At 43.3% G+C, this 27726-nt stretch overlaps 2 protein-coding genes across 7 annotated transcripts in view; one reads left to right on the forward strand and one right to left on the reverse strand.

The window, feature by feature from the left end:
• The window catches only part of SLC7A7 (solute carrier family 7 member 7), a 31230-nt gene extending 22713 nt beyond the window's left edge, over positions 1-8517 (forward strand). For 3 of the 4 annotated variants that reach the window (XM_023724889.1, XM_004389934.2, XM_023724887.1), the window contains 8 exons: positions 3497-3622; positions 4459-4603; positions 6042-6165; positions 6357-6460; positions 6711-6807; positions 7598-7747; positions 7982-8165; positions 8381-8517. In XM_023724889.1, coding sequence (XP_023580657.1) covers positions 3497-3622; positions 4459-4603; positions 6042-6165; positions 6357-6460; positions 6711-6807; positions 7598-7747; positions 7982-8165; positions 8381-8487 — 1037 coding nt within the window. In that variant the 3' untranslated portion in view covers positions 8488-8517. The remainder of the gene's footprint in view (positions 1-3496; positions 3623-4458; positions 4604-6041; positions 6166-6356; positions 6461-6710; positions 6808-7597; positions 7748-7981; positions 8166-8380) is intronic. The other variant, XM_023724890.1, reaches the window with a different exon arrangement.
• Positions 8518-9546: 1029 nt separating this feature from the next.
• OXA1L (OXA1L mitochondrial inner membrane protein) lies at positions 9547-15101 on the reverse strand. 3 transcript variants are annotated; one of them, XM_004389935.2, is made up of 10 exons: positions 14846-15101; positions 14333-14491; positions 13480-13696; positions 11545-11688; positions 11003-11088; positions 10641-10805; positions 10328-10432; positions 10054-10216; positions 9892-9972; positions 9547-9806 (listed from the first exon to the last, which is right to left on the reverse strand). In XM_004389935.2, the coding sequence occupies exons 1-10, from the start codon at positions 14906-14908 to the stop codon at positions 9682-9684; spliced, it is 1308 nt and encodes a 435-aa protein (XP_004389992.1). In that variant the 5' UTR covers positions 14909-15101; the 3' UTR covers positions 9547-9681. The 3 variants fall into 3 exon arrangements, with proteins under 3 accessions (XP_004389992.1, XP_023580659.1, XP_023580660.1); XM_023724891.1 differs by having other exon boundaries at positions 9663-9806; positions 10054-10432; XM_023724892.1 differs by lacking the exon at positions 10641-10805 and having other exon boundaries at positions 9663-9806; positions 10054-10432.
• Positions 15102-27726: the final 12625 nt, after the last annotated feature.

Here is a 27726-nt window from a genome sequence, read left to right on the forward strand (position 1 = left end):
TTATATAGTCCATGGGAATTTGAAGCAGAAGGTGGATTAAATAGCACCCTAAGGTTTGTGTGTTGTGCTAATGGTGCTGGGAGAACTGTTGGATAAATGTTCTTTTTTAGAGACTGTTTAGTTTGAGCATCTAAATAAAACCTGGGTGTCTGATCTAGAGTGGGCCTGGATGCTTTGTTCTGTTCTGGATCAACCTAGTGCAATGTTTTCCTGGCTTTTAGTTTGAGAGCTGATTCTGGGCCTTAGTACTGGAACTAGCCTCCCACTCCAGGAGAGACTGTGTACGCTGGCTGTGAGGACCTATCCATTCAGGAGTGTCTCTAGGTGATTATAGGAGTGACTTTGCCTCATAGCTTCTCCTTCCTCCCCCTGGGGTTGAGAATGGAGTTGCACCTGAGTCAAGGGCCAAAGTCGATTCCTTGGCCATCCTACTGTGGACTTGGCCCAGTACCGGGTGGGGACTGAATTGTACCTGGGGATGGGAGGGTAGGGAGTCTTTTCCTTGAAGTTAACTTGGCAGTTGCCTCCATATTATTTTAACCCCACGGTCCCCTCCTGTCCTTGGCCTCTGAAGCATAAGGTTAGAGTCCATCCACTTCAAGAGCAGCACACTTGGCTGGGCTCTGGGGCTGCTGATCAGCTGTATCCGCCTGGGGTAGGGAGAAAGAGCCCAGTCAGCACTGCTGCTGGCCATAACCATTTCCTGCTCCCACGGCCAAGAGGCCCTGGAGGAAGTTCTCTTCAGGCAGTTATCTCTGCTCCCTGGTTTCTTTCCACAAGATCCCCTTCTTCATTTAAAATGAGTCCCTTGTGTTATCACAATAGAGGGTCTCAGAGAGAGCTGGAGAAAAATGTAGAACAAAATTCTAACTCACAAAACAAACAAAAAGACCAGACTTACTGGTCTGACAGAGACTGGAGAAACCCTGAGAGTATGGCCCCCAGACACCCTTATAGCCCAGTAATGAAGTCACTTCTGAGGTTCACCCTTCAGTCAAAGATTAGACAGACCCATAAAACAAAACAAGACTAAATGGGCATACCAGCCCAGGGGCAAGGACAAGAAGGCAGGAGGGGACAGGAAAGCTGGTAGTAGGGAATCCAAGGTTGAGTAAGGACAGTGTTGACATGTAGTGGGATTCTTAACCATTGTCATAGGGCAATATGTGTACTGTTTAATGAGAAACTATTTTGTTCTGTAAACCTTCATCTAAAGTAGAATAAAAAAAATAATGTAAGGAAAAGAAAAAAAAAGATAAGAGCCTAGTAAAAAGCGTAGCAGTTTTATACATATTAAATGTGTACAATGTGTCATTGATTTAATAAAAATATATAATTTGATTTTTTAACAAATACATAAATACTACAATAAATATGACCCTTATGCTCAATACAGAGAGCAGATTAGGGCATGATGGTGGGTCAGTGACTGAGAAATCAGGCTCAGCAGTGAGGGTGGGAGGAGAACTAGTGGGTGGATGCTCACATCCCCGCACAGAGCTGAGAACAGAACCTGTGGCACACCACTGCCGACTCTGACTCTGAACTAGAGCTCATCCCTTAATCCTATTCCAATTTGGTGTTGTGACCCATGATTACCTTGAGGGCTAAGAATTTGTATTAGGGGATCCCATTCCCTGTGACTATGGCAGCTTCAGTTGTCTCTGGTGTTTCTAATCAGAAATCTGGCTTATAGAGCCTATACAGGAGGCAGTAGAGGTCACAGCATGGGGAGAAGTGGTATGAAGGTTGTTGGATAGTTGGAGGCAGAAGTCCAGTGTGGAGTAAAGGCTGGCTGAGCTGAGGGGAATCAACAGATCTGAAAGATTTGTAGAGGGCAAGATACAGATACTTTGGTCATTTAGTGGGGACCGGACACATGTGTCTTTAATTATTAACTTAGTACCATGGTGGCCTGGAGTTATGGGTGCATTTTGGCCCAGCCCTGTGATAAGATTTGGTTGTTTATTGTTTATTAGGAAGAAAGGCAAGCGTTTGTATAGGAATACCCTTTTTCGGGAAGAGCAGAAAAGAACTTGGGCATTCTACTTGAGTAGAATAGGTGGGCATAAGGGAGACTGAGAGCTAGAAGATGGGACAGCTGCTCTGAGATGCTGGTCTCTCCTACTTTGAGGGATGAAGTAGTCTCTGGGCAGAGTGTGATGAGGCCAGAACACACCAAAACAGGAGGACCCTGGGATACCAAGGACCACCTACTGCCAGTAGCACTCTGAGACAGGGAGTACTTACTATGTTGGTGGCCTGAAGCAGGCAAGCCCAGTACTGGGCTGCTGTTTCTCTATTGGTAAGGCAAGGTAACTCTGATCTTTTCCTTGGAGTTCTTGAAGAAAGACTTAAGTCATCCTTTAGTGCAATGAAGCAATTCATTCTGCCACCTGTGGGGAAGGTATGTTGTAACATGCCTGCCTGACTGCTTAAGAGGTTGGAAGGGGATGCAAGGAACATTCTGTTGAGTTTCAGAATCATTTCTTCTGACTTTCTTCCCCTGCCACATCCTGGGGCTACTGGTCAACCTCACAGCTTGTGTGGGCTACCCTTGAATTTCTTAAAGTAGTGGTTTACAACTTTTTTGGGGGAAATGGATTTCTCTGGGATTCTGATGCAAGCTATGGACTCTCTTCTTAGAAAAATGCATATACTCACATGGACATAATGCTTTGCAAAGCATTTCAGGGGCTTGTGAAGCTCATGGCCCTAATTAAGAATGCTAGCTCTGAAAGGTGATCCATAAACTTTGCTGACGCTCACTCAGGTTGAAAGTGGTTGCTTTTACTCCAGGGTAGAAGGGCTCGAGGAATGTTTGTGGCTCTTCTGCATTGTTTGGCCAGGAGAAATGCCCTGTCCCCATTCTGCAGGCCCCTCTCCTAGCTGCAAGAATCTTTCCAAACATGAAAACAAGCAGCTGAGTTGGCAGGCAATGAGTGGGCAGGAAGTCTGGCCCTGATCCTAATCCTTGGCCACATGTCCTGACCTGCTGGCCCAGACATTGGATAAATCACAACAGGACTCATCAAGGTTAACAAAACTCAGCAATAACACCGCAGAGTCAGCGTGCTGGGTCCTGGAGCCCGTGTTGGGGGAAGGGGAGTGACCGTGACTTTTCAGAGCCAACAGCCGAACACATCACTAATCCTGTACGACTATCAGTTGCCTCCCACTTCTGTGACTGGGAATTTGGGTGCACTTTTGTGTACAAGCAGATCCATGGTCACTTTGTTTCATGTCTCCCATACAAGCTACTGGGGTGGTGGTGGTGGTGCTACATACACTGGCGTTCAGCAAGTACCTTTGAATGATAATGGTGAGGACATTCTGGGGTAGAGGTTTCCAATACAGAGCAGGTCAGAGCCTGAACCCTGATGCTGTCTTTGGCCAAAGGGTCTATCTTCATGACTAGTACTAGAAAAATTGCTCGGGAGTCTAATGCCCTCTGGGTGATAGGGTCAGTCACCAATCAGTATTCTTTTTCTTTCAGGTCTCTTAACCTTCATTAACTGTGCCTATGTCAAGTGGGGAACCCTGGTACAAGATATTTTCACCTATGCTAAAGTACTGGCGCTGATTGCAGTCATCATTGCAGGCATTGTTAGACTTGGCCAGGGTAAGAAATAATAATAACAGCTAATATTTGTTAAGCATTTTCCATGAGCTACACTTTTCTAAGTGCTCTTTGTCCATTTTCTCACGTAATTCTCACAATAACCTTATTTGGTAGGTGCTGTTATTATCCCTGTTTTGTAGATGAGGAAACCAAGGTCACAGAGTTAAGTAACTTGCCAAAGTCACTAGATAGTAAGTGGGGAACTGAAATTTGTACCCAGGGAGACTGACTCCCAAACCTGTAGTTTAACTTCTATGCATGCTGCCTCTCAGAGGAGGCTGACCTTGGCAAAAGGGCTCATAGTCCTGCCCTGGGAGTTGGCTTTTGCTGATTGCTGAACCCAAATGCTGTGGCTATTTTTCTGCCCTTGGGAATGGGTAAGGGAAGAAATGAACTCCTTGTTCCATTCCTCTCCAGTCTTCAGGTATGAACACCTACCTGACAGATACTCTGTTGACCTGGGCATATTGAGCCATGCCTTTCTCTAGCCTGTATCAGCTCTGTCTGGTGTTAGAAAGGGCGCAGAAGTTAGGCAGGGTGCAGAACAGAGCTGCATCACTCTTATGCTCCAGCCCTTCTGCTCCCTGGTAACTTATCCTTGAAAGCGGCCCCAGGCCCATCCTGTCAACAGCCCCATGATGTCCCATCCATTCTAGCCCATCTCTGTAGATGTCTCTCTTCTACCTGTTCCTTCATGGGTAGGCTTGCTGCTGAAGGTGTTCTAAGCTGCTTACCTGCTGTTATAACCATATTCTTCCACTTCTTTACTGGATCACCTTGAAGTCAGGGAGTTGGGCCAGTAATACTTCTGCCTTCCAATGTTCTCTGGGTTCCAGGAGCCTCGACTCACTTTGAGAATTCTTTTGAGGGTTCATCATATGTGATGGGTGACATTGCCCTGGCCCTATACTCGGCTCTGTTCTCCTACTCGGGCTGGGACACCCTCAACTATGTCACCGAAGAGATCAAGAATCCTGAGAGGTAGGTACCTCACCATCAACTTTCCACAGTGCTAATGATAGACATCATTTACGGAGCTCCTACTCTGTGCCAGAAAGCTTACCACAACTGCTTCTGAGGTTGATTTTATCAGTCCCATTTTAATAGATGAAGTAACTTGTCCATGGTCACACAGTGACAGAGCTGAGATGTAAACCCCCTGGTGTCTCCTTTTTTTTTGTATGGGTTTATTTTTAGATTGTGTATGCTTTTTTATAGATGTTCCTTGATAGATCTTTCACCCACCCTTATCTCCAACTTTAGGCCATAGAAGGCTTCCTATTGAACTGATACTTGTTTCCCAAATTCATACTGACAACATGGTATTGTTTCAGTGATTCAACTTTATCACCTCTCCAAGGTTACTCTAAATGATTCTGTAGTCATTCAGGGTGAAAAGAGCACTGGATAGGGAGTCAAGGGCCTGGAGTCTGTCTTTCCACGGATTAGCTGGCTCAGCATCTCTTTGCCTGCTTCCTTATCTGTAGTTGAGGAGGTTGAATTATATGATCGCCAGGGCCTTTCCTGGCTCTAAAATTTTGATTCTGGGAACTAAAATTTGCCAGGGAATGGAGTTTCTATAAATTTTCAAGTCAAAGGAATAACAATTCTCATATCAATAGACCCCTTTTGGCTTTGAGAAACAAAGAACACTCTTGGTATACATCCAGTGTTGCAACCTTGGGGAGCAGAGATAATAAGCAAGATCCGGGCCTGCATGGTGCTTCCACCTACCGGACAGAAGCTGAATGACTGGACAGTATTTGTCCTCTCTTTTTTGGGGGGCAGTCTCACTGTCAAGGATGTTTAAAGATAATGGCTTTGTTGCGCTAGGGGAATCTTGAGATGTCTTTGTCTCTCCCTTAGCCACCAGTTAGTATGGCACCCAAGGTTCTCAAACTGAGGAAGGGGTGGGGTGGACATATTTCCCAGGTTGCTCATTCAGATACATACACTGTTCTTCCTGCTAACGGCCTATACTATTGTCTGGAGATGTTAGATTTCATAATTTCTTATATTTCCCAACCTTAAGACAGATTTTTCCAGTGTTAATAGCCTTAAGAAGGGATACTGACATCAATAGGCCTTTCGATGTAAAAAAGTCAAAGAAACCTCCCATCTTCCTGTGCTATTATTGTGCTGTGACATAGCTCTTTGTTAATCCTTTTTCTTTCTTTTGCTTGGCCCTTTCTATGAATGTGATATTTCTTTCCCCTGATGCTCTTTAGTTCATAAGAGTTTAGAGCCTCGGGGCTTGAGCTAATATCCTAGGCTAGCTCAGAGCCAAAGGCACCAGAAAATTGCAGCAGGAAGCCCCATCCCTGGAAAGATGGTATGGCAGGGGAAGAATCTAAGGATTAAAGGAGACATAGGGATGGGACTGTGGGACTAATGTATCTTTTATCCTGTTTGGCTGTAGGAACTTGCCCCTCGCCATTGGCATTTCCATGCCCATTGTTACTATCATCTACATCCTGACCAATGTGGCCTATTACACTGTGCTGGACATGAGAGACATCCTGGCCAGTGATGCTGTTGCTGTGGTAAAGGACTTTGGCTAGCAAAAGACTGAGGGTGTGTTTGTGGGCTTCTGGGAATATCCCAGCTCTTGAAAGGGTGTAGATAGCCTTGAAGGGGTATACTTAGGATACTGGGCTTGGAAGGTCCTGTTACCTGTTGTGGAAGGGTTGGCTTCCAATAAAGGGATGATTCTTTTCCATTCCTTTCCCTTAAGTCTTTTGCAGACCAGATTTTTGGAGTATTCAACTGGACAATTCCATTGGCAGTTGCATTATCCTGCCTTGGTGGCCTCAATGCCTCTATTGTGGCTGCTTCTAGGTAAGAGTTGTGTCCTTTACTGAGGAGTATTGTGAGGAGTAGGATGGTAGGACTTAAAGGACCCAGACTGTACCACTTGTGTCCCCCAAATCATACCCACAGTCTCTTGTTCCCATTGGCAGCCTCTATTTCTCACTAATCTCAATATTGAACTCCATTCTGTACTTTTCAAACTCTTTTGAAGAAGGAATGGAAGAGAGGCAGGACTGTGTGTCAGGTGCACCATGTCTCACAATTTTATCTATTTTAGGCTTTTCTTTGTGGGTTCAAGAGAAGGCCATCTTCCTGATGCCATCTGCATGATTCATGTTGAACGGTTCACGCCAGTACCTTCTCTGCTCTTCAATGTAAGTAATCTCAAGGATGGGGTTGCAAGTGAGATGAGGCTTGTGGGAGAAACTTTAGTACAGCAGATGTGACTATATTCTAGCTTCCTGAAAGTCCTACAAGAGATTCTAGGAGAAAAAGTACTGCTGGAACACCCATCATGTGCAAGGCATTGTGCTAACTGCTGCAGTGGTTACAAAGAAATCTATCTTTTCTTCTGAATGACAACCTCCTCTGGTCTAAGAGAAGGCACAAAGTAGTACGTGGAATACACACTGTAATGAAATAAGCGCCATGGAAGACAGTGAGGAATGTGGTATTCGAAGGAAAGAATGATCACTTCCAGAGGGGTAGAGGGTGAATGAGGAAAGACTTCTTGGAGGAAGTGTATTTGAAGTGGATTTTGAAGCTCAAGAGTTCCAAACAGTAGAGATGGGTAAGGGAAACAGCACTAGAAGATCCTGCGGAGGTAAAACAGTGTGGAGTTGGGTAGTGGGAGATAAAAGCTGGAATGTAGGTTGGAGCTATTATGAAGGGGCTCTTAGGCAGAAGGTTTTTGAGGGGCTATGTTTTGAGCTGTGCTTTATAGGTTAACTTGGCAGAGGTTTGAAGGGGCTAAAAAAGCAGTTGAGAGGCTATTGACTTCTAATAGAGAAGGAAGGAGGTATTGAAACTAGGATGGTAAGGGGGTGGGTAGGGATAAGAATAGATGGGGGAAGACTGAGGATTTCACAAGGGGATAAAGTGGAGTGAAAAGTGCCTTGAAAAATAAATGCTCTGACAGGAGGTGGCTTGGGCTTGTGCCTACAGGGTATCATGTCACTGATCTACTTGTGTGTGGAGGACATCTTCCAGCTCATTAACTACTACAGCTTCAGCTACTGGTTCTTTGTGGGGCTCTCTATTGTGGGCCAGCTTTATCTGCGCTGGAAAGAGCCTGACTGGCCTCGTCCCCTCAAGGTAACTCACCTCAATCATTATCTCTGCTCCGTCTGGAACTGCTAGAGCTGCTGCTATAGGAGACTGTTTACAGTTTATTCAGAAACCTTTGCTTAGGATGTGGTGGTGGTGGTGTGGAGATGATGAAGGGATGGAAAGAAGGTCCAGTGCTCTGATCTTCATGGGAGGTAGGGTTATACTGGCTAAGAATCCTGAATTGTCTAATCTCCATTTGCGTTTTCTCTGTGCCCTTAGCTCAGCCTTTTCTTCCCCATTGTCTTCTGCCTCTGCACCATCTTTCTGGTGGCTGTTCCACTTTACAGTGATACAGTCAACTCCCTCATTGGCATTGGCATTGCCCTCTCAGGCTTGCCCCTCTACTTCCTCATCATCAGAGTGCCAGAACACAAACGACCTCTTTGCCTCCGAAAGATGGTGGGTAAGTCTGGGATCCTCAAGTGAGCCCAGCTATTACATAGCTTGGTTTGCCTTTTCTGCAAATCTAGGCTCCAAATCATCTTTGCCATAGCCCCTTCCTGTTATTACCCCTGGGGCTTAACTAAATCATTTCCCCTAGGCCCAGCCCTATCCAGTACCACTGGAACTCCACCCAGTGGACCTCTTCCCTGTTTTGACTCAAACTTCTTTTTATAGCATCCACCACAAGGTACCTCCAGGTCCTATGTATGTCAGTTGCTACAGAGATGGATTTGGAAGATGGGGAAGAGATGCCCAAGCAACGAGATCCCAAGTCTAACTAAGTAACCACTGTGAATCCTGATATGTGGACCTCTTGTCTCCTACTGGCTGGAGCTAAGGAAGTTGAAAAGGAAAGCTCACTTCTTTGGAGGCACCTATCCAGATGCCTGGTCAAGGCAGCTTCAATAACCTTGTGAACTTGCTTTTTGAGAGATGGAAAGTTAATTTATTTGTTTTGCTACATAGTATTCCAGGTTTTTTTTAAGGGAATGGTAAACTGTGGTGGGAGCATGTCAAGGGTGGGTTTGGTGGTTCTTGTAGCACATTCCAAGTGTTTTAAGATGTTCACTCACCTCTGGGTTGTGCTGACCCATTCCCCTTTTCCTTTAAAAGGGCCAGTAATGCTCCAAGCTTCCCATCTCCTTTAGAGAGACAGAAAACTGTCACAGGTGCTGGACAACAATAAAAAGGATATGTTCCTAAGCTTTCAGTGGCTTCATTTGCTACAGCATCTTTGGGATAGCTTCCATTAGACTGAAAAGACAGAACAATCTTATGCCTGAAAGTATCTGCGTATTTCTTCCCTCCCAAGCCAGTTGCTGAAGGTTGACACAACCAATCTGTACACGTACAAGGCACACAAGAGAAACACCTAAACTGTCATAGTAAAATGTTAGCTTGTTAATAAAAACGACATCAACCTTTCTTTCTTCTTAATTATCACTAAGAATTTGAACACATCTACTTAAAAGAAATTTTATAGGGAATTTTGGGGTCAACAAATGGGGTTACTATATTTAGGATAAAATCTCAACTCATCAGTCATACCCTATGACTGCCATGCAAATGTGGATAGCAACAACATATCTATCATCTATGAGGGAGGGGTTTAGGGGCTTAATGCCTGCTTAAAAAACATTTTGAGACACTTTGCTGTCTCATGGGGCATCAACAGCAATCACCTCCAACCCATTCTTCATTTTTCTGAAGCATACAACCCATTTCCCTGTTTAATAAGTACCAGAAGCAGTGTGTAATGAAGAGATTTACTAATTCTGTGGATGGGAAGATCACCCGGCTTCCCAGTGCTCTGTTTTACACACAGGTGTGAGAGTCTGTAGTGAAATCCACTTTTAAAATGAATACCTGTGTCCCACAGGTCCTAGGACTGAGGCAAGGGCACAGCATCGAGCCTAATTCTGGGGCTAAGTCTTTGAGGATACAGCATTCCTGCCAGTATGAGCAGGGAACGTAAGTCAGCCAAGTGTGTCCTGCCAGGGCTGCTTTGACTTTGGTTTGCTGCTGCTGTCTGGGGTGGTGGAAGGGTGATTCTTTCCAGGCTGTAGCAGAGGGTTGTGAGCAAAGGTCTGCCGTAAGGGACCTGGGGAAAGAAGAGAAAACAAGTCTTGTAGGACAAAGGAGGGGAAGAAACAAGGGGCAGAACTTATACTGAAATGATTATTTACCCCTGGCGGCTAGCTGCAAGTGATTCTGCATGCGTCGTTCACGCTCTTGCATTTGATGTGCTATCTCAGCATTCCTCCAGCCTGTGTAAAGAGAAGAGTCAGTGCCGCACCCACCTTCACACCACTTCCCCTGGTCCTGTTTCACAGAGGACTAGCCCCTACCTCTTTTGAAGCTCTTTACGAAGCCTTCCCGTGGAGCCAATTTGTCAGGGTCATGTACAACACGCTGGGGGATTTTAAGTACAGTGCGTACTGCTGGAATCCGGAGGCAGGCCACCTGGCCCAGAGAAAACATATTGGAGGAGAGCCAATACATGAAAACTGCCTGGGTGAGAACAAAGAGAAGGTACTCAGAAGTGGCATCTCTGGTTAGTTTGCTAGGAAGTAGCAAGGCCATGTGGAAGGACTTGGAGCCAGCTCCTGTACCATTACCTACCGAGGGGAAATGGATAGTTATGGGCAAGACTGCCAGGGGCATCACTCTAATAACATTTCTCATCCACTGAAGATCAGAACTTTGCACACCTGTCTCAGCACCTAGCTGCCAAAAAAAAAAAAAAAAAAAAAACCCAGAGGTAAGGAATAGCAAATACATGTCAATTTTAGTGAATCTGGCTCTAATTTCTTACCCTTCAACTATACTCTCTAGGGAGTGAAGAATGACCATTCTGCACAACTGCTTTACCCCCATTCCCAGTTCACTAGAGCCATCAGCTTTGCAGGCCAGGCACTGGCCAGCCTGGGCTTACCTCAAGGACAGCCCACATGGTTGCAGTGACTACCAGTGGCAATACGTAGGTGGGGTCAGATACTGTGAGATCCTGGAACCACCAAAGGCCACCTGTCTGGAGGCTGGGCACTGGAAGGTTGGCCATCTCTCTCAGGGCAATGAAGAAGGAGAGGAAGATCGGGGCCTATTACACAGGATAAACAGTGTCAGGGCTCTTTAGCAGAGGGGAGATTTCTCATTACCTTATTATTGAAAGCCATGAGTAATATCAACCCCTGCTTTTTGGGAAGCAGGGGCACAGGAAGCACAGAGGCAGCAATTCTCTGTGCTTCTTATTTGATGGATTCAGGATGAAGTAAGGAGGGAAATGTTTTTGCTCACCTGAGTCAGAGGTAGAATGAGAGGTCTAAAGAGTTTCACATCATGCTTTTTCTGGTAAAGTGTCATCTCTGAGCAGGCCCTGTAAACTGGGAGGTGAGGGGAAGTTAATAGTCAGGCTAATGAGGTAAGGAGAAGTTTAACGGTCAGGCTAATGGTTATGTCAGTGGAGATGAACATCTGAACATCCTCATCACCTGGGCTGTGAAATTACTATTTGACCTTGGCTAGTCACTAGAAGGAAACCCTCATGGCGTAGTGGTTAAGAGCTACGTCTCCTAACCAAAAGGTGAGCAGTTCGAATCCACCAGGTGCTCCTCGGAAACTCTATGGGACAGTTCTACTCTGTCCTATAGGGTTGACATGGCAGTGGATCTGGTTTTTTGTTTTAGTCACTGGAAACATTAGGCCCAGGAAGCAGGTAAGTCTTTAGAACTTGCCCAACTATAGCAACTCCTGCTGTAGGTTGCTGCTACCTCCCCAGCAGAATCTCAGGAAAAGTGTAAATGTGGTTCTCTCCCATGCTTATCCTGCAATTGACTCACACTCAGCCTGGTCTCCTGCCAACTTCGCTTCTCTGATTCGAGTGGAAAACTTTTGGATTTCTGGCAAGTGGTTGTGGATCTTGGCTGCTTCTTTCTGGCCCTTTATGATGAGAGGAAAAACTAGGCAGCGGGCAAGGACTGTAGCTGGAAAACACAAATCAGGATTGGAGTGAAATTAAAAGCAGTTCTGCCACTGGAAGGTTTTTAGGTTCTCACTGAATACATCTCTCTCATTCCATCCTCTATAAAACTGTGACTCATGCCCCAGGGGCCCAGAACTAAGGATAGGCATAAGATTTAATTCTTTCAAGGATTGGTTCTCTGCAGAGAACAAAAGACTGTGTTAACTTCTCTAAGCGGATAACCAGGAATCCTGCCTGTTTCCTGTAAAAAGGCAACAAAATCTATTTTCCTAGGTGAATGATTTTCAAACTTTTCTATTCTTTGGAGGCTTTGTTCAACTGAGAGTATAGCCCCAATATATAAAACAGATAAAATCAGGCTGCTCTGGGTGAAGAGAGAGCTTGGCTAGATGACTGTGTATGCGCTGATCTTCACCTTATTCAGATACATCTTTACAGAACTCGGGGACTCCCAGAAATGAAGTCTGAAAGCCACTGTCCTAGAAATCCTTGGAGTAGGAGGTAATATGGTGCCTTAGCTCATTTCTATTTCATTCCTTTTACTTTGTATTTCCTAATCATTCTAATATTTAATTTATAGTATTTGTAGGATATGCAAGTGGGTTGGGACAGAGAAGAGACGAGGAAGATATTGGTTAGGCTTTATTAACATTATGATGGATGATGTGGAGTAGAAAGAGAAGGGAGCTGAGGATGGAAGCCAGGATATCAGCATTGAAGCAGTAGGTGGAGGACTGGATAATGGAGATGGGATGGCGTGGTTAGAAAGACAGGAAGAAAACCAGGAAAGGTTGTCTTAAAGCCAAGGGGCAGATTTCTAGGTGTAAAGTGTCTAATGCAGAAAGGTCAAGTATGATTAAGAAAAGTGGACTTAGCAATTATGTCACTGGCAGTTAGAATGAAACGGTATTTGTAAGATCCAGGTTACTGAGGGGCAAGAAGTAAATGAGAAGAAGTAGGCCCACTGGATGTAGACCACTTTTTAAAATAAAGCTACGAAAGGAAGGAGAGAAAGAGTGTAGTCATAAAGGGAGAAGTAAGGATGAAAGGAAGGAATTTCCCCCCAAGAAATATATGGTATGCTTGAGCACGTTTACAGGTTCAGGATAGGGGGTAAGGAGGGAGAATTTGAAGACACGGGAGAAAAGGGATAACTGATGGAGCAACATGTACCAAGAAACAGAAGGAAACGGAATTTAAAACATAGTTTTTGCCTTTTAAAAAAGGAGCAATGTGAATGGCTTCCCAATTTTGGGGTCTAAATACCTAATCTGACCCTCTCTCCTAAATCAGGCAGCTTCATCACTGTTAATAGGGTCTCTTTATTCTAATTCTATGCTCACATTCAAATATTGATCGTTTTTGAATCCTAGATGATCTAGTGATTCTATAATGCTCTTTAGGAAAAATAAGTAGACATCTATGTATCATGAACTTCTATCCCTCATTTGAATCATCTGCTTTTCTGACACTTAAACTTCTGCAACCATTTTCTTGATCCACTTACAGACTACCATCTTTAAGGGTCAATCCCTAAGTCCCCATTTCCTCTACCCTTAAGCTTGTTGCCAACGAGTAGATTCCAACTTATAGTAACTCTATAGGACAGAGTAGAACTGCCCTGTAGGGTTTCCAAGGCTGTAATCTTTACGGAAGCAGACTGTCACATCTTTCTCCCGTGGAGTGGCTGGTGGGTTTAAACTGCTGACCTTCTGGTTAGCAGCTGAGCACTTAACCACTGTACCACCAGGGCTCCTCCCTTCTACCCTTGCCCAGAATATATTCCCCTTACATGCAGCAATGGCCCCCCACCAGGGTAGGCCCAGGTCAACATGCATGAATTCCAGCAAGTTCTGGATCAGTCCCACTGGGGTGTATGACCCAAGCCCCAGTTCAGCGAAGCTTTGTTCTGCAGCAGCTTGGACTACATCTGCAGTCTCTCCAGGAGCCACTTCAGTCACTGCTGTGGGTGAAGGAGTTACAGGAACGGCTGGAGGAGAAGCCTGGACCTGTGGGAAAGGAAGATATTTCAGTAGGGTGGACAGACAGAAAGCAAGTGGTTGGTTCTGTTCTCTTAACTCTCTACTTTTTTTATCCCAGGTTTCGACTACAGCTAAACCTTAAAAAGTTTTGTCATCTTTATTTTCCCCTATAGGCAGGAAAGTAACTTACTCAGACTAAGACCTCTCTTGTGCTGGGGAGTAATTTCTTGTATGTTTCCCAACTTCAGTCATTTGAGTACCACCTTCATGATTTTTGCTGTATGTTGAAACTATTATACTTAGAATTTTTCTTTAAAACAACTCACTTTTTAAAACTAAAATACCTAGTTGGTCTCACCCTAGGAAATAATTTCCATGAAATCATGGACTTGATATGCAAGTTGTAATTTTTCTAATACACGCACACACCTGGAATTATATTTAACATACCACCACCAGTGAATCTCTACCATTGTACTTTCAATTATTTCCCAAATGAATTGAAAATCCCACCCCAAGCAGAGATGCTACCATTTTTGGGAACTGCGGGGAGTGTGGACAAGAACTCTGCTTCATTATCCTCCCCTGATTCCCCAACCAAAACAAAAACAAACCAACCAACAAGCACCCCTCCTAATGCTGCAGGAATGAAACGCTTCTTACCTGGGCTTCTGCAAACGAGACAGCAGAGGTACTGAGGCAGCGGGGGCCGGCGGCCGCGAGAACATAATGCGGGCGCCCGTAGTTCTGGCCGGCTGGGAACGGAAGCCTACTGGTCAGCGGTTTCTGGGGCCAGTGCGAGGGCCCCGCGACCCTGTGGAACTGAGCGGGTAAAACGATGAGGGAGCCCTTTTATCAAGAGCTGAAGTCCCAGCGTGGGGGTACAGGACGTTCATATGCTCATTTCCCATGAAGCAAGCTGACACGGTACCACAAGTGAGGACTTGGCCCGAAGCCATGCAACTGGTGAGTGCAATCCTGGACCTCAGTTACCCCAGGCCGCTGAGCTCTCGGGCCCAGGACCAACCCTCCCGTGTCTCATGCGACCCGACGTCATGGGACGCAGGTCCCGGTAAGCAGGTCAGCGTTTGCTCATGTTCCAAGCACGAGTTGTCCCTGCGGTCGGATCACAGGGACAAGAATGCATTCGGGCGCTCAGCTCGGGGGCAACCTTACCTGACGCTGAGACCGTAGCAGTAGCAGAATCTCCCGGCGCCCGCACATCAGCCCCGTCGCCATTTTGCTGGGAAGGAGATCTGCGCCTGCGCACTCAGACTCGCAATCCCGCGGGAAGAGGCCCTTTTGGAAATGGGCTTGAAGCCGCAGCTGTCGTCACGGATCGGCGGTAAAGGAGACTAGAACTTGTCGGCCATATTTGAAGTGGGTACGAAGACGCAAAGGGCTACCTTAACAAGAACGTTCACGGGGTGTTTTCAGGAGATTGAAGTTGAAAGTCACGTTAGCTGCCGTGGTTAGTGACGGCGTAAACCCGAGGTTTTCCTCGGTGCACTAAAGCCGAGGTTGTTCCCTGATTTGTTAGGTTAAAAATAGCCCCGCGGCAGTTTTGGATGTGTTGGCTAGTTTTCCCTCCTGCACAATGATGGTTGGTTCTTACTGTTAAATAACCGCAGACTCAATGGAATTTTAAACTGTCAGCTGCTAACAAAAAGCTTGGAAGTGCAAGTCCACCCAGAGGCCCCTCGGAAGAAAGCCTTGGTCATGTACTTAGTAAAAACCAACTCTTGAAAATTTATGGAACAGGGTTCTACTCTGACACACATGGGGTTGCCATGCGTCGGAATGGGCTGGAAGGTAACTCATCTTGGAGTTTGGTTTTTGGACTTTTGACAGGCAAAGTAAATGTGATAGTCACAAGGACCAAGTCTGGTGTAAGGCCACTTGGATCAAATCCCAGTACCACTAGCTGTGTGTCTTTGGACAAGTTTTAGGATTTCCTTGGAGTTATTGTGAAGATTAAATGAAATGATATGCATGCATGGTGGTATGGTGCACAATACATGTTCAGTAATTGTTATCCCCAACCTTTTTTTTTTTTGCCCCAGATCTTCTATGTCTTCATTAGAGATAAGAATTTTTCTCCGTAACAATCTTAGACGTCCCTTGCTAAGTTAAAATCCATCCGTACTTAATAGTTTTCGTTGCTGCTTATTGTAAGTCACATTTTTCAGTATGACTAATGTTGATGTGAAAAAATGCTATTGGTTTTTGCAAGTTGATCTTTTTCCAACAAAAAATTAAAACAATATTCTGAATTTGATTGTTTTGACTTTTCTAGATAAATGTTACTGTTTAGACGGAGATTCACATCATATTTTTTAAGCAGCATGATGACAATAGGTATCATTGTCTTAAGCTGTTCTTAAAGGGAATGTGTCAGAGGTTTCCCCACTGAGTAAAATGTTTACTGTAGGATTTTTGGGACAAAACATTTGTCAAGTTCCCCACTGTACTTAGAGATTTAGCAAATCTTCTGTATCTACTGAGATAATGCATGATTTTTTCCCTATAATCAATTTTTTTGTAAATTACCATGATAGATTTTCTAGATTGAATCTTTCTTGCTTTTACCCCCAACTCTTAAGTGACTGTTTCAGCTTTTTAGTCTCTTGATTCAGGACGGAGAATATTTGTAGCTGCCCTGCAGGCACATCATTAACAACCAGTGTAAGAAAAAATAACAGAAGGAAAATACCTAGAATATTAGAGGTTTAAGAGTTTCTCCTTTTGTTTAAGAATTCAGTGGTTCTGTAACTCTTTTTTATGTGTTTCACAGACTCTTTAAAAAAAATATGGTGAATGCTATGATCCTCTTCAGAAAAATACATATATTTTCCCCCACAAAATTCTGCATATACTTTGAGGGATTTCAAAGATGTCCTGAAGCTCAATAATGGCTTCTTTACTAGGTTGAAAACTGACCCGGACTAGTCCTTTCTTGTTGTAGATGACAAGTCAAGACCCAATCTTATTTAATCTAACTTCTCACAGTCACCTCAGACTAAGTTGAACTATGTCCAGAACTGAATTCATCTCCACCCACCCATCACCTCAAAAACCTGCTTTTATCTTATTGGTATTCACTATCCTGCTAGATGATACTACCATGCACCCTTTTGCTCAGACTAGAAACCTGGATATCGCCCTTGATCTTCGTTTTGGCACAGCGGTTAAGAGCCTGGCTGCTACCTGAAACAAAGGTCAGCAGTTAGAATCCACCAGCGGCTCCTTGGAAACCATATGGGGCAGTCCTATAGGGTCCCTATGAGTCAGAATCGACTCGATGGCAATAGGTTTTTTTTTTTCTTTCTTTTTATTCACTATATTCAAACAGTCACCAAGACCTCTTGATTTTTATCTTTCCTTTTTGGCCATTAATCCAAATCTTTTTCTGTCCCACTTCTTTATTTCTCCCTGCAACTCCAATTGCATGTATGCTAGACTGTTCGATATTGTCCCACAGGTCACAGTCTCTGTTTAATTTTTTAAGCTTTTATTAATTTATTTTTTCCTTTCTCTGTGTTTTAGTTAGGATAGTTTCTATTGCCATGTCTTTAAGTTCACTGACTTTTCCTTCAGCAGTGTCTAATCTGTTCATCCCAGCCTGTGTATTTTTCATTTCAGGTATTGTTTTTCATCTATAGCTTAATTTTTTTATATCGTCTGTTTTTCTCCTCATTACATTCCTATTTTTCTTTATACTCATGAACATATTTAGAAGATGTGTAGTAGCTCTTTCACTGTTCTTATCTTCAAATTCTATCATTCTAATCATGACCTAGCCAAGTTGACACTCATTTTTTAGGGGACACAAGTCGGTCCACCACGCTACTGTTGCCAATTTCTGGATTGCCTCACTGTCTCCTGTTTGGCTAAGAAGCTCTTTATTCTTTATTTAGCTCTTCTATTACCCATGTAAGGTCCCTGGGTAGCACAAATGGTTTGTCCTCGACTACTGACCGACAGGTTGGTGGTTGGAACCCACCCAGCAGCACCATGAAAAAAAGGTCTTGTGATCTACTTCTGTAAAGATTACAGCCAAGAAAACCTTATGAAGCTCAGTTCTACCTTATAACACATGGGATAGCTATGAGGCAGAGGTGACTTGATAGCAATGGGTTTGATTTGGTGGTTTGGTTATTACCCATATAGGAGTCCCTGGATGGGGCAAATGATTAAGTGCTCAGCTACTAACTGAAAGGTTGTTGGTTGAACCCACTCAGAGGTACCTTGGAAGAAAGGCCTGGCGATCTGCTTCCAGAAGGTCACAGCCATGAAAACCCTATGGAACACAGTTCTACTATGCACACACATGGGGTTGCCGTGAGAGTTAGAATCAACTTGATGGCAACTGGTTTATTACTGGTGGTACAATGATTAAGTGCTTGGCTGCTAACTGTAAGGTCATCATTTCAGACCCACCAATGGCTCTACGGGAGAAAAGACCTGGTGATCTGCTCCTGTAAAGATTACAGCCTAGGAAACCCTATGGGGCATTTCTTTTCTGTCTCATGAGGTCACTATGAGTCGGAATTGACTTGACAGCATACAACAACAACCAATTCTTTGTAGTAAAATCTCTCTTAAATACTTAGGGTAGTTTCTGTTTCTTGACTGGACCTTAACTAGTATAGTTCAAAAGCTGTGCCAGTTATTAAGTTATTATTGTCTGTCAGCTCCAAACCCAACTGCTTGGTGATGCTGGGCCTGGTATTCTCCAAACCGCATTTCTACTTCACTAGCTGGCTCCCTGTTAAACTCAGCAAATAGGGGGTGCTAGAGGGAGACTGGAAGACTGGAGGAAGGAGAAGGGTCTTGTTCCTTCTTACTTGTTCCATGCAAGCTTCCCATCTAGTTGCATCCCTGTAAATAGCACACCAGCAGAGCTTCTTCACCCCAGCAGTAGCAATTGTTCTCGTAGCAGCAGCTAAATCCAGTTTTCACTTTTTCCAACACTTGCAGAACCAGTCTTATCACACTCCCTCAGGGACACCACCAGCAGGTGGCTGGTACTCCCTGCTCTGATAATCTGACTTTGAGTTCTGTGGGGTCTCTGCTCTAAGCTTCAAGTTCTAATAACCATAACCTCTTCCCTTTGTTCCCTCAGCCATAGGGGTTATAGTTGCTTTTTGCAGTTGCTACCTCTGTGATACTTCAGAGCTCTCTTTTTATCTAGTTAACAACTTTACACCTAATTAGTAATTCCTCATTTTCGATTTTCTTTGTTTTTATCTCTGAACTGGACCCTGACTGTTACAAAAGTGAAGCGGTTTTTTTATTTCTTGTTTTTAAATTTGTTTTTTTGAAGGTGTCACCGCAATAATGTGGATTGGAGCCGCCTGCCACAATAGCCAATTCTGAGACGGATGAGGTGAGCAGCAACAGTTTTCTTATATATCGATATATAGGAGACAGAGGGGGAATAGACTCCTCCAAAAAACCTGTCTCTCCAACTGGAGATCCACCAATGGCTTTTATAGGGACAGGATTATGGGTCTTAGAAGTTTGTATTAGTTTCCCCTTGAGGGGGTCATGTCTCAGATGAGTTAATGTTTTACTGGTATTCTTTGGGGTTCTCTGGTGACATTCTTGGGGATTATCTGGTGACATCCTAGTTTTCTTGTCACAAGATGGGTGCTTTGTTCAGTTTTTCATTCTTAGATCATTATCGCTTGTTTTCCACCCTCCAAGGAGGAACATCAGTTAATCTTAAACCTTTTGTAGAGACTGGAACCAGAGGGAAAGACAAGATCATGAGACAATGTGGGGTTAGCAATGGGGAGTAAATAATAGTGAGCCGGGCCTATGCAGCCTCTTCCAATCCCCCCTTTTATTGGAATTTTCTCAATCTTGGGAAACAGGGCGTCGCTTCTTTTCTGGCTACTTCCTGCTGGTTAGGGGCCTCAGCTGGGGTGAGAAACCTCCTGATATAGACTAGAGGCCATAGGCGGGGGTGGGGGGATGAGTTAGAGTGGAAGTTGGCTGCATCTTGGTGAATTAGATGACATTCGTCCTCAGAGCTTGAAAAAGGGGTGTCCCGATTTACCAGGATAAAAATTTTTCTAGCCTTAAGAGTATTTGTAGTTCCTTTTGTTAATATTCTCATAAAACAGGGAACACAAAAACAAATTAGAATAATCACTATTCTTAAGGTTCCTCTCTCGGGCTCTTCTATGGCCCACTTAACTGGACCTACTGGAGTTAGGGTTGAGACTACACATGGGAGGGTCAGAGTGTCCCCAGCTTGCAGGGTCAGTGTCCCCTTTGCCTGTAGGATCACCGGCACCTTTTCTGTCCAGGTCTCCCGGAAAAATAGAAAGATAGAGGGAAATAAGGTCAAAATCATTGTATTGTAAGCATCTTGAACTTGTACTTCAGGCCCTGAATTGGAGTACAAGAGTATGATAGCTCTTTGTTTTCTGTTTCTTTCTCTTCTTTTGGTGGGGCTGCTTTTACTCTCAAGTGATGTACCCACGCAGCTACTCCTGTTAATTTCAGAGACGAGTGGGTGATCAGGAGAACTTCAAAAGGTCCCTCCCACTGAGGGGCCAGTTGATCCTCAGGGGTTGATTCTTCCAGATTTTCAACAGGACCTGATCTCCAGTCTCTGGGTTGGAACCTGTGGAGGGGAGTGTCAGAAGGAAAAGACAAATGTGAGGAAGCATACTGATTAAAAGTGTTTATGATGGCTTTCAGAGAACAGACCCAGTCTCTTTTCTCTACTTCAGTCATCGCCGAGGTGGGGGAAAGTCGACTTTTTCAGGAATGGTCTCCCATGTATTAATTCGTAAGGGCTCAATTTGAGCCTGCTTTGAGGGGCTACCGGGATTCCGAGCAGGGCAATGGGGAGAACTTGTATCTAAATGGAGCTTGTCTCCTGGCAAATTTTCACCGAGGACTTTTTCAGAGTATGGTTCATTTTTCTGGTCTTGCCAGTCGATCGTGGTCTCCAGGCTGAGTGCAATTTCCAATTTATATCTAAAACCTTATTGACTTCTTGTGTGACTGTTGCCATAAAAGCTCTCCTGTTGTCAATCTGTACTGAGATTGGAAGATCAAAACAGGGTATGATTTCTTTGAGTAACACCTTGGTCACTTCTTGGGCTCGTTTGGTTCGACAAAGGAAAGCCTCCACTCACCCTGAGTAGGTGTCTACAAAAACCAGCAGATATTTAAAATTTCCGGGTGTCTGGGGCATTATATCACTGCCACCTGAAGGGGATCATTGATTGCCTTCAGGAGTTCTAGGATTTCTGGTATGTTTTATTTCTTTGTTGGCAGATGTCAGAAGTCCCCTTTCTTTCTACAAGGCATCGTGTGACTGAAGGACCAGATGGGCATATTTATCATCAGTATACACAGTTGTGCGTCTTCCTATTCCTAGTCACAGGGCCAGCCCAAGGACTATGAGTTCAGCCTTTTGAGCTGAAGTGCTGGCAGGAAGTGGAGCTGCCTCTAAGAGCTGAGTTCGTGTCTCCACTGCATATCCTGTTTTGTGGCATACTTCATATAGAAAGCTACTGCCATCTGTATACATTTGTATTTCTGGGTCAGTCAAAGGAACATCTGAGAGATCTGGTCTGCTAGAATAAACTTCTTCATTTATCTCTAGGCAGTCATGTACGAGGGCATCTTCCGAAACAGGCAGCAATGTGGCAGGATTGAGGGAGGAGACAGCCTTCAGAACCACGTCTGAGTTGTCTAACAAGATTCCCTGATATTTTCTCGTTCGTCCTGCTGTGAGCCAAAAAACCCCCTTTTGTTCCAGAAGAGGCAGAACTGTATGTGGTGTGTTTACTGTTACCTTTTGCCCAAGGGTGAATTTCTCAGCTTTCTGTAACAGGTCACATGTTGTAGCCACGACTCGAAGACAAGGGGGCCATCCCTGGGCCACATTGTCCAGCTGTTTTGAAAAGTCGGCCACCAGTCACCTGGCTGGTCCCAGGGTTTGAGTTAGTACCCCCACAGCAATTCCCTGTCTTAGTATCAGTCCATTCAATGGAAAATAGAGGCTGAGACTTGGGGTGGAGAGGAATACAAAAGAAGGCATCTTTCAAGCCCAGTACTGAAAACCAAGCACATTGACTGGGTATAGTAACCAAGAAGGTATATGGGTTTGGTACAATCGGATGTATGTCTTCTATTACTTGGTTGATTTTTCTTAGGTCTTGAACAAACTGATATTCTCTTGTCCCCGGTTTTAACACTGGTAAGATAGGAGTATTGTACGGAAACTGGCAAAATTTTAAAAGTTGAGTTTTTATGTATCGATGCATCAATAGTGCGATCCCTTCCAAAGCTTCCTTGCGGAGGGGATATTGCCTCTGGTTTATAATAGGTGCTCCAGGTTTTAAAGTAATTTTAACCAGCGCGGCTGACTTGGCTCGCCCAGGCCTTTCTTATGCCCAGACCTCCGGATTCAGCTTTTGTTGAATATGGAAAGGAATGCCACTAAGTGTCACTATTCCTTCTTGCAACGGTATCGCCTGTAAGACGCATGCGTTTTCAGGCAGGATCTGTAGAAAATGGAAAAGAGCAACTCTGCCGTCCTATTTGTGTTACTCCAATAAGGAGGATTGTGATTCTTCCAATTATACAAGCCAGAGGTAGAGAAAGGACTGTGTACTAACATTGTTCCTCCTTCGGCTGGAATTTTTCTCAGAGGAAATTGCCCTGCCCAAGCCCCGGCAGTACCCTCATCGAAAACAGTACCCTGACTGGTGTGTGTAGTGGGGAGACCATACCCAATGAAGTCGGACTCTTACTTGCCGATTCTCTTCCTTCATCAGTTCCTCTCAAGCTGGCCGGACTAGAATCAGGCTCAGCCTTTTCTGTGGGGGACTCTGCCATCATTCCTCTACCCGACCTGTCAGCTTCTACCGCACCTTCCCCATATGGCGGTGGGAGCCGAAGCAGTTATCGGGGCTATTCCTTCTAAGAGGGGACCCTCTGGTGAGGATTCAGAAAGCACTTTTACCTTCAGCTTTCCCTAGAAAAGAACCTGGTTAGAGGGATTGAAAATTTGATAGAGAGATGAAAGCTTGAATATAGGGAACTTTTTTCCATTTTATCCTACAAAACAAGTCAAGCTGAAAAATCACGCCTTAAGCCAAAGACCCATTTTGGAGCCAATGTTCCTGGTCTCCCAGCTGGTACTGGGGCCATACATTTTTACATAAGCATATCATTTTCTTTCTTGTCATAGGCTCATAGCTATACCTCCTCCAGTTTGTTACAATGTAGCCTAGAGGAGATTTGGCTGGGATAGATGGGCCTCTCCCCATAACAGGTGTTTGTTTATGCATAAGTAGCGTCAGTAACTGCTTTTCATGTACCTCAACAGCAACTACATTTTGCAAAACCTCAGACTGAGTATTACTATAAATACAGCAACATTTATCTATTAAGGCACAAACTGTTTCTTGAGAGACTAACAGGAAGGCTAATACTATCTATTTTGTAAAATCATAGCTCAAATTTCAGATGCTTCTCTAGTTATGATAGTTACAACTTTGCTAAGTTTACCAACAGAACTTCTAATTCAAGAGTTACAATATCTAAACCCATTAGTTAGATAATTTAGGACAAAGGAAAATGATTTCTTATATCCAGAAAGTAGGACCTTTAAAGATCAACAATATTCTCACATAAAACCCATAGTTTCCTTTCATTTACCAGTCTTATGTAGTTAATTTCTGTTCCACATGATTCTGGATCAGCCACAGTCTGTGCACTCATCAGCTTCTGCATAAGAGTTCTGGAAATCTTGATTGAGTCTAGTCACAGTCCTTTTATCAAGTCTAACAGTCCATCTTTTGGTCTTGAGATATTTTGGTCAAATGTTTTCAGCAAATCAGCAAAGTAAAAACTTATCTGCCGATGACAAAGCTTAATATGGCCATGATTAATTCATAAAAATAATATTCTTAATAGTAAAAGACCTGATAGAAATTAATTACAAGCACAATGTAAAGACCAAATGAAATCAGTTGAAAAAACTTCAGATAAAAAAATATTTCTGAGTATAACCATTAACTGTATTCAAAGAGTTTCAGATGTAATACCTAATAATTTTGAGACAAAATACCATATAGTCAGGATACACCGAGAATATACCAAGATTATCAAATCTCTAAATACCTGAATCGTAATAAGAAAACTTCATAGGTAAATGATGTGACTTTCCAAATCAAACCATTGGCTTTGATGATGCTAGATTCAAAAAGATAAAGTTGCAACCAAGTTAGCAATAAAGAAATAATAATATTATAGGTCACTGTGAAACAATACTTATTTAACCAAAGCTCTTAAAGTAAAAGCCTTAGCTTTCTTTTCTAAAAGCCATGCAGCTTAGTATTCAGACTCAGGACTCTTATTCTAATGAGAGGTCAAACCTTCGTCTTCTAGGCAGATTACACAAAGAATAAATTAATCTTTTAACTCAGAAATCAAAGAAAATTTTGTTATTTTAACAGCGAGAAACCTATTTCTTTGTTTATATGCTATTTAACATTAAAACTCCTAAAAATCTCATAGATTGAACCATTAAACTTTAGTCAGATGGATAAAACTTGACCATATCAAATACATTTCTTTTTCAATAAACCTCATAAACGTTGTTTTTGTTGGATATCTCTTAATAGTGCATACCTTTAAATGGCAAAAATGAGCATACTTATTAGCAGACTTAAATATATATGTATACATTCTTCCTCTTGTGGCATAAAAAGTTAAAGTATATAAACTTAAATTATAACAAATATCTATTAACTCAATATCACTAAATTACATAAAATGTCTTGGAAATTATTTTAAGCTTGTATTTAAAGAAACATAACTGTTGTTGAAAGAAATTCTGTTTAAATATTCTAATTTTCATTTAACTTACTGTTTCTTGTATTTTTCCGAACCTAATTTTAGCCTTTAACAATTTTATCAACTGGCTTTGGAAATCACAAAGTCTCTGTTCAATTGACGAATTCATTGACATGGATATAACTTTAAGCCTCTGACTACTGCTGGAAACACTTTTTCAGGCCATTTTAGGTGTGTCTTATTGTGATTTCTATTGTTTGACTTCTTAGAGTTCCCCTGTAATAGAGAGAACCTGTTTACAGTTCTTTATCAGGATCCACTCAATTTTTGATAACTATAGCAAAGTAGCAATTTTTCTTATCTTTTGTCTTAAAAGAGTCTCCACCTAGCTGGAAAGGATCTTTCAAAAGCTTCCCTTGAGCTACATGACCTTGGAGACTGGGGGCTGGGGGCTGAGGAGGCCTGATCGTGCCTGCCCTCCCTCTCTTGACTCAAGGAAGACATTTACATATGTTTAAGTTGATGGAGGTATCTTGAAAGGTTATTTACCCAGTAAATACCAAAGCTCTTTAGCAATTTTGGAAATGAATCCATCAACTCTTGGGTAGCAAGACTGGGGATGGGGGTATCATCCCAATTCATTTACATATGTTTAAATTGACCTAGGAATTTTGAAGGATGAAAGATAACTAATTTCTTTTTTACTGTTCTGCAACTGTTACTTTTACTTTAAGACAAAACTATCCTTTTTTCTTAAATAAAACACATTTTATATGATATCTAGCTGAAGTTACTTAGAAAGATTTTGCTTTAAGATTGACATAGTATAAAACATAAATATCTTAGCGTACTTTTCAAATAGACCAATTTATATCAGCGTTTCTTCAAGTAGCTATTAAAAGTCTAAATCATAAGAAAGACACAAGATGCAGTTTTTTTCTGGACGAAGAAAGAACTGAGGTTCTATGACCAGCCTTACAAAAAACAATAATTCTTAGCCATAACCTCCAACCTGATATAAGACAGACTTAGACACAACACTCTAGACCAGAAGCAAGCTCTTTCAGGACAAAAGGAGACAGAAAGACCACATAAACTCACCAGACAATACCACACAAAAAGGATATGTGGATCCTAGTTTCTTAAAGTGTACACAGCAATTTTTGATAAGCTCGACTCAATTCAATGGAAAAAACAGGTTCTAGATAAAACTTATTAACTTGCCGGAGCCTCAGACGGGGGAATATTAGACCTTTGACAAAACCTGAGCGTGAAGCAAAGTTCCCTAAAGGAAAAAATGGACAACACAAATGAAAGCTCATTTTCCCAAAGTGGTCACTGAAATTCCAAGTTACTTCTAGTATACTCAGTTTATAGTGTTTTTAAATATGAACCCTAAACCAGTGAATCAGTGGTGGGGGGGAAATCTAGGCTCATTTATCAAAGATGTTAAGTGATAAGGTTCAAGCTTTTAGTTTCCTTCTTTCTGAAGCTTTCTCTTAATATCACGGGCACTTTGTCCTGTAAAGATTGTATTGACCGTTCTGGCATTTTCAGGGCTTTCAGGATCCAGATCAGTTAAGTCGTGAACATAGTCTTAAGATACCATGGCTGTCTAAAGAACCAGTCTCACCCGGGATATTTTTACTTTCTCTTACAGCTGAATCAGGGCGCCCAAGTAGATGGTGTAACACTAGGTACACACAGACAATGGACACAGACACAGAACCACAGTAAAGGAATGGACAGGACAGACACAAAACCATAGTAAACGAATAAATCCTGCAAGCTGATGGAGGTGCCTTCGACCCCTTCAACCTTTCAGATGGCCCTGCCTGCTGACAGAGGTGATCTTAGAGAATCTCAACCTCCAGACACACTCATGAGAAATCCTGCAAGCTGACGGAGGTGCTCTCAACCCCTTCAACCTCTCAGATGGCCCTGCCTGCTGACAGAGGTGATCTTAGAGAATCTCAACCTCCCAGACACACTCACGAGAAATCCTGCAAGCTGACGGAAGTGATCTTGACCCCTTCAACCTCTCAGACGGCCCTGTCTGCCGAGAGAGGTGATCTTAGAGAATCTCAACCTCCCAGACACACGAGCACTCACACACCCAGAACCAGGACTCTAGAGTCACCTTCCACCCTCCAAGGAGGAACATTGGTTAATCTTAAAACTTTTGTAGAGACTGGAACCAGAGGGAAAGACAAGATCATGAGACAATGTTAGCAATGGGGAGTAAATAATAGTGAGCCGGGCCTATGCAGCCTCTTCCAAAGGTGTCAGGTTTGGCTTTTGATATATTGAATTTGCAGTGACAGTGGGCTATCCAAGTGGAGATATCTTGTACTTGATGGAAATGTGAGATTGGGATTTATGGGGGAGATGGGAGTGGAAGATGTTTTGTCATCGTCAGCACTGATGGGATAAAGGAAACAATGAGACTGCTTGATTTCTCTGGGTGGGTGGTGTGGGGAGCCAATAGCAGATGGTTGAGAATGGCCCCAGGTATAAAGATTGTCTCAGTTATTTAGGGCTGCTATAGCAGAAATACCACAAGTGGATGGCTTTAACAAACAGAAGTTTATTCTGTTACAGTCTAGTAGGCTAGACGTCTGAATTCAGGGTGTCAACTCGAGAGGAAGGCCTTCTCTCTCTGTCGGCTCTGGAGGAAGGTCCTTGTCATCAATCTTCCCCTGGTCTAGGAGCTTCTCAGTGCAGGAACCCCAAGTCCGAAGGATGTGCTCTACTCCCAGCACTGCTCTCTTGGTGGTGTGATGTCCCCATGTCTCTCTGCTGGCTTCTCTCTTTTATGTCTCAAAAGAGATTGGCTTAAGACACAATCTAATTTTATGGATCTCATCAACATAACTGCCACTAATCTGTCTCATTAGCATCATAGTGATAGGATTTACAACACATAGGAAAATCACATCAGATGACAAAATGGTGGATAATCACACAATACTGAGAATCATGGCCTAGCCAAATTGTATGCATATTTTTGGGGGACACAATTCAATGCATGACAAAGACAAAAAACAAAAAACCATTGCTGTCGAGTCAATTCTGACTCATAGTGACCCTACAGGACGGAGTAGAACTGTCTCATAGGGTTTCCAAGGAATAGCTGGTGGATGCAAACTGCCAGCCTTTTGGTTAGCAGCTGAGCTCTTAACCATTACACCACCAGGGCTCCAGGAATAAAGACAAAGTAGCAA

The sequence above is a fragment of the Trichechus manatus genome, unplaced genomic scaffold, assembly GCF_000243295.1.
Source record: "Trichechus manatus latirostris isolate Lorelei unplaced genomic scaffold, TriManLat1.0 scaffold00268, whole genome shotgun sequence".
Classification (NCBI taxonomy): domain Eukaryota; kingdom Metazoa; phylum Chordata; class Mammalia; order Sirenia; family Trichechidae; genus Trichechus; species Trichechus manatus.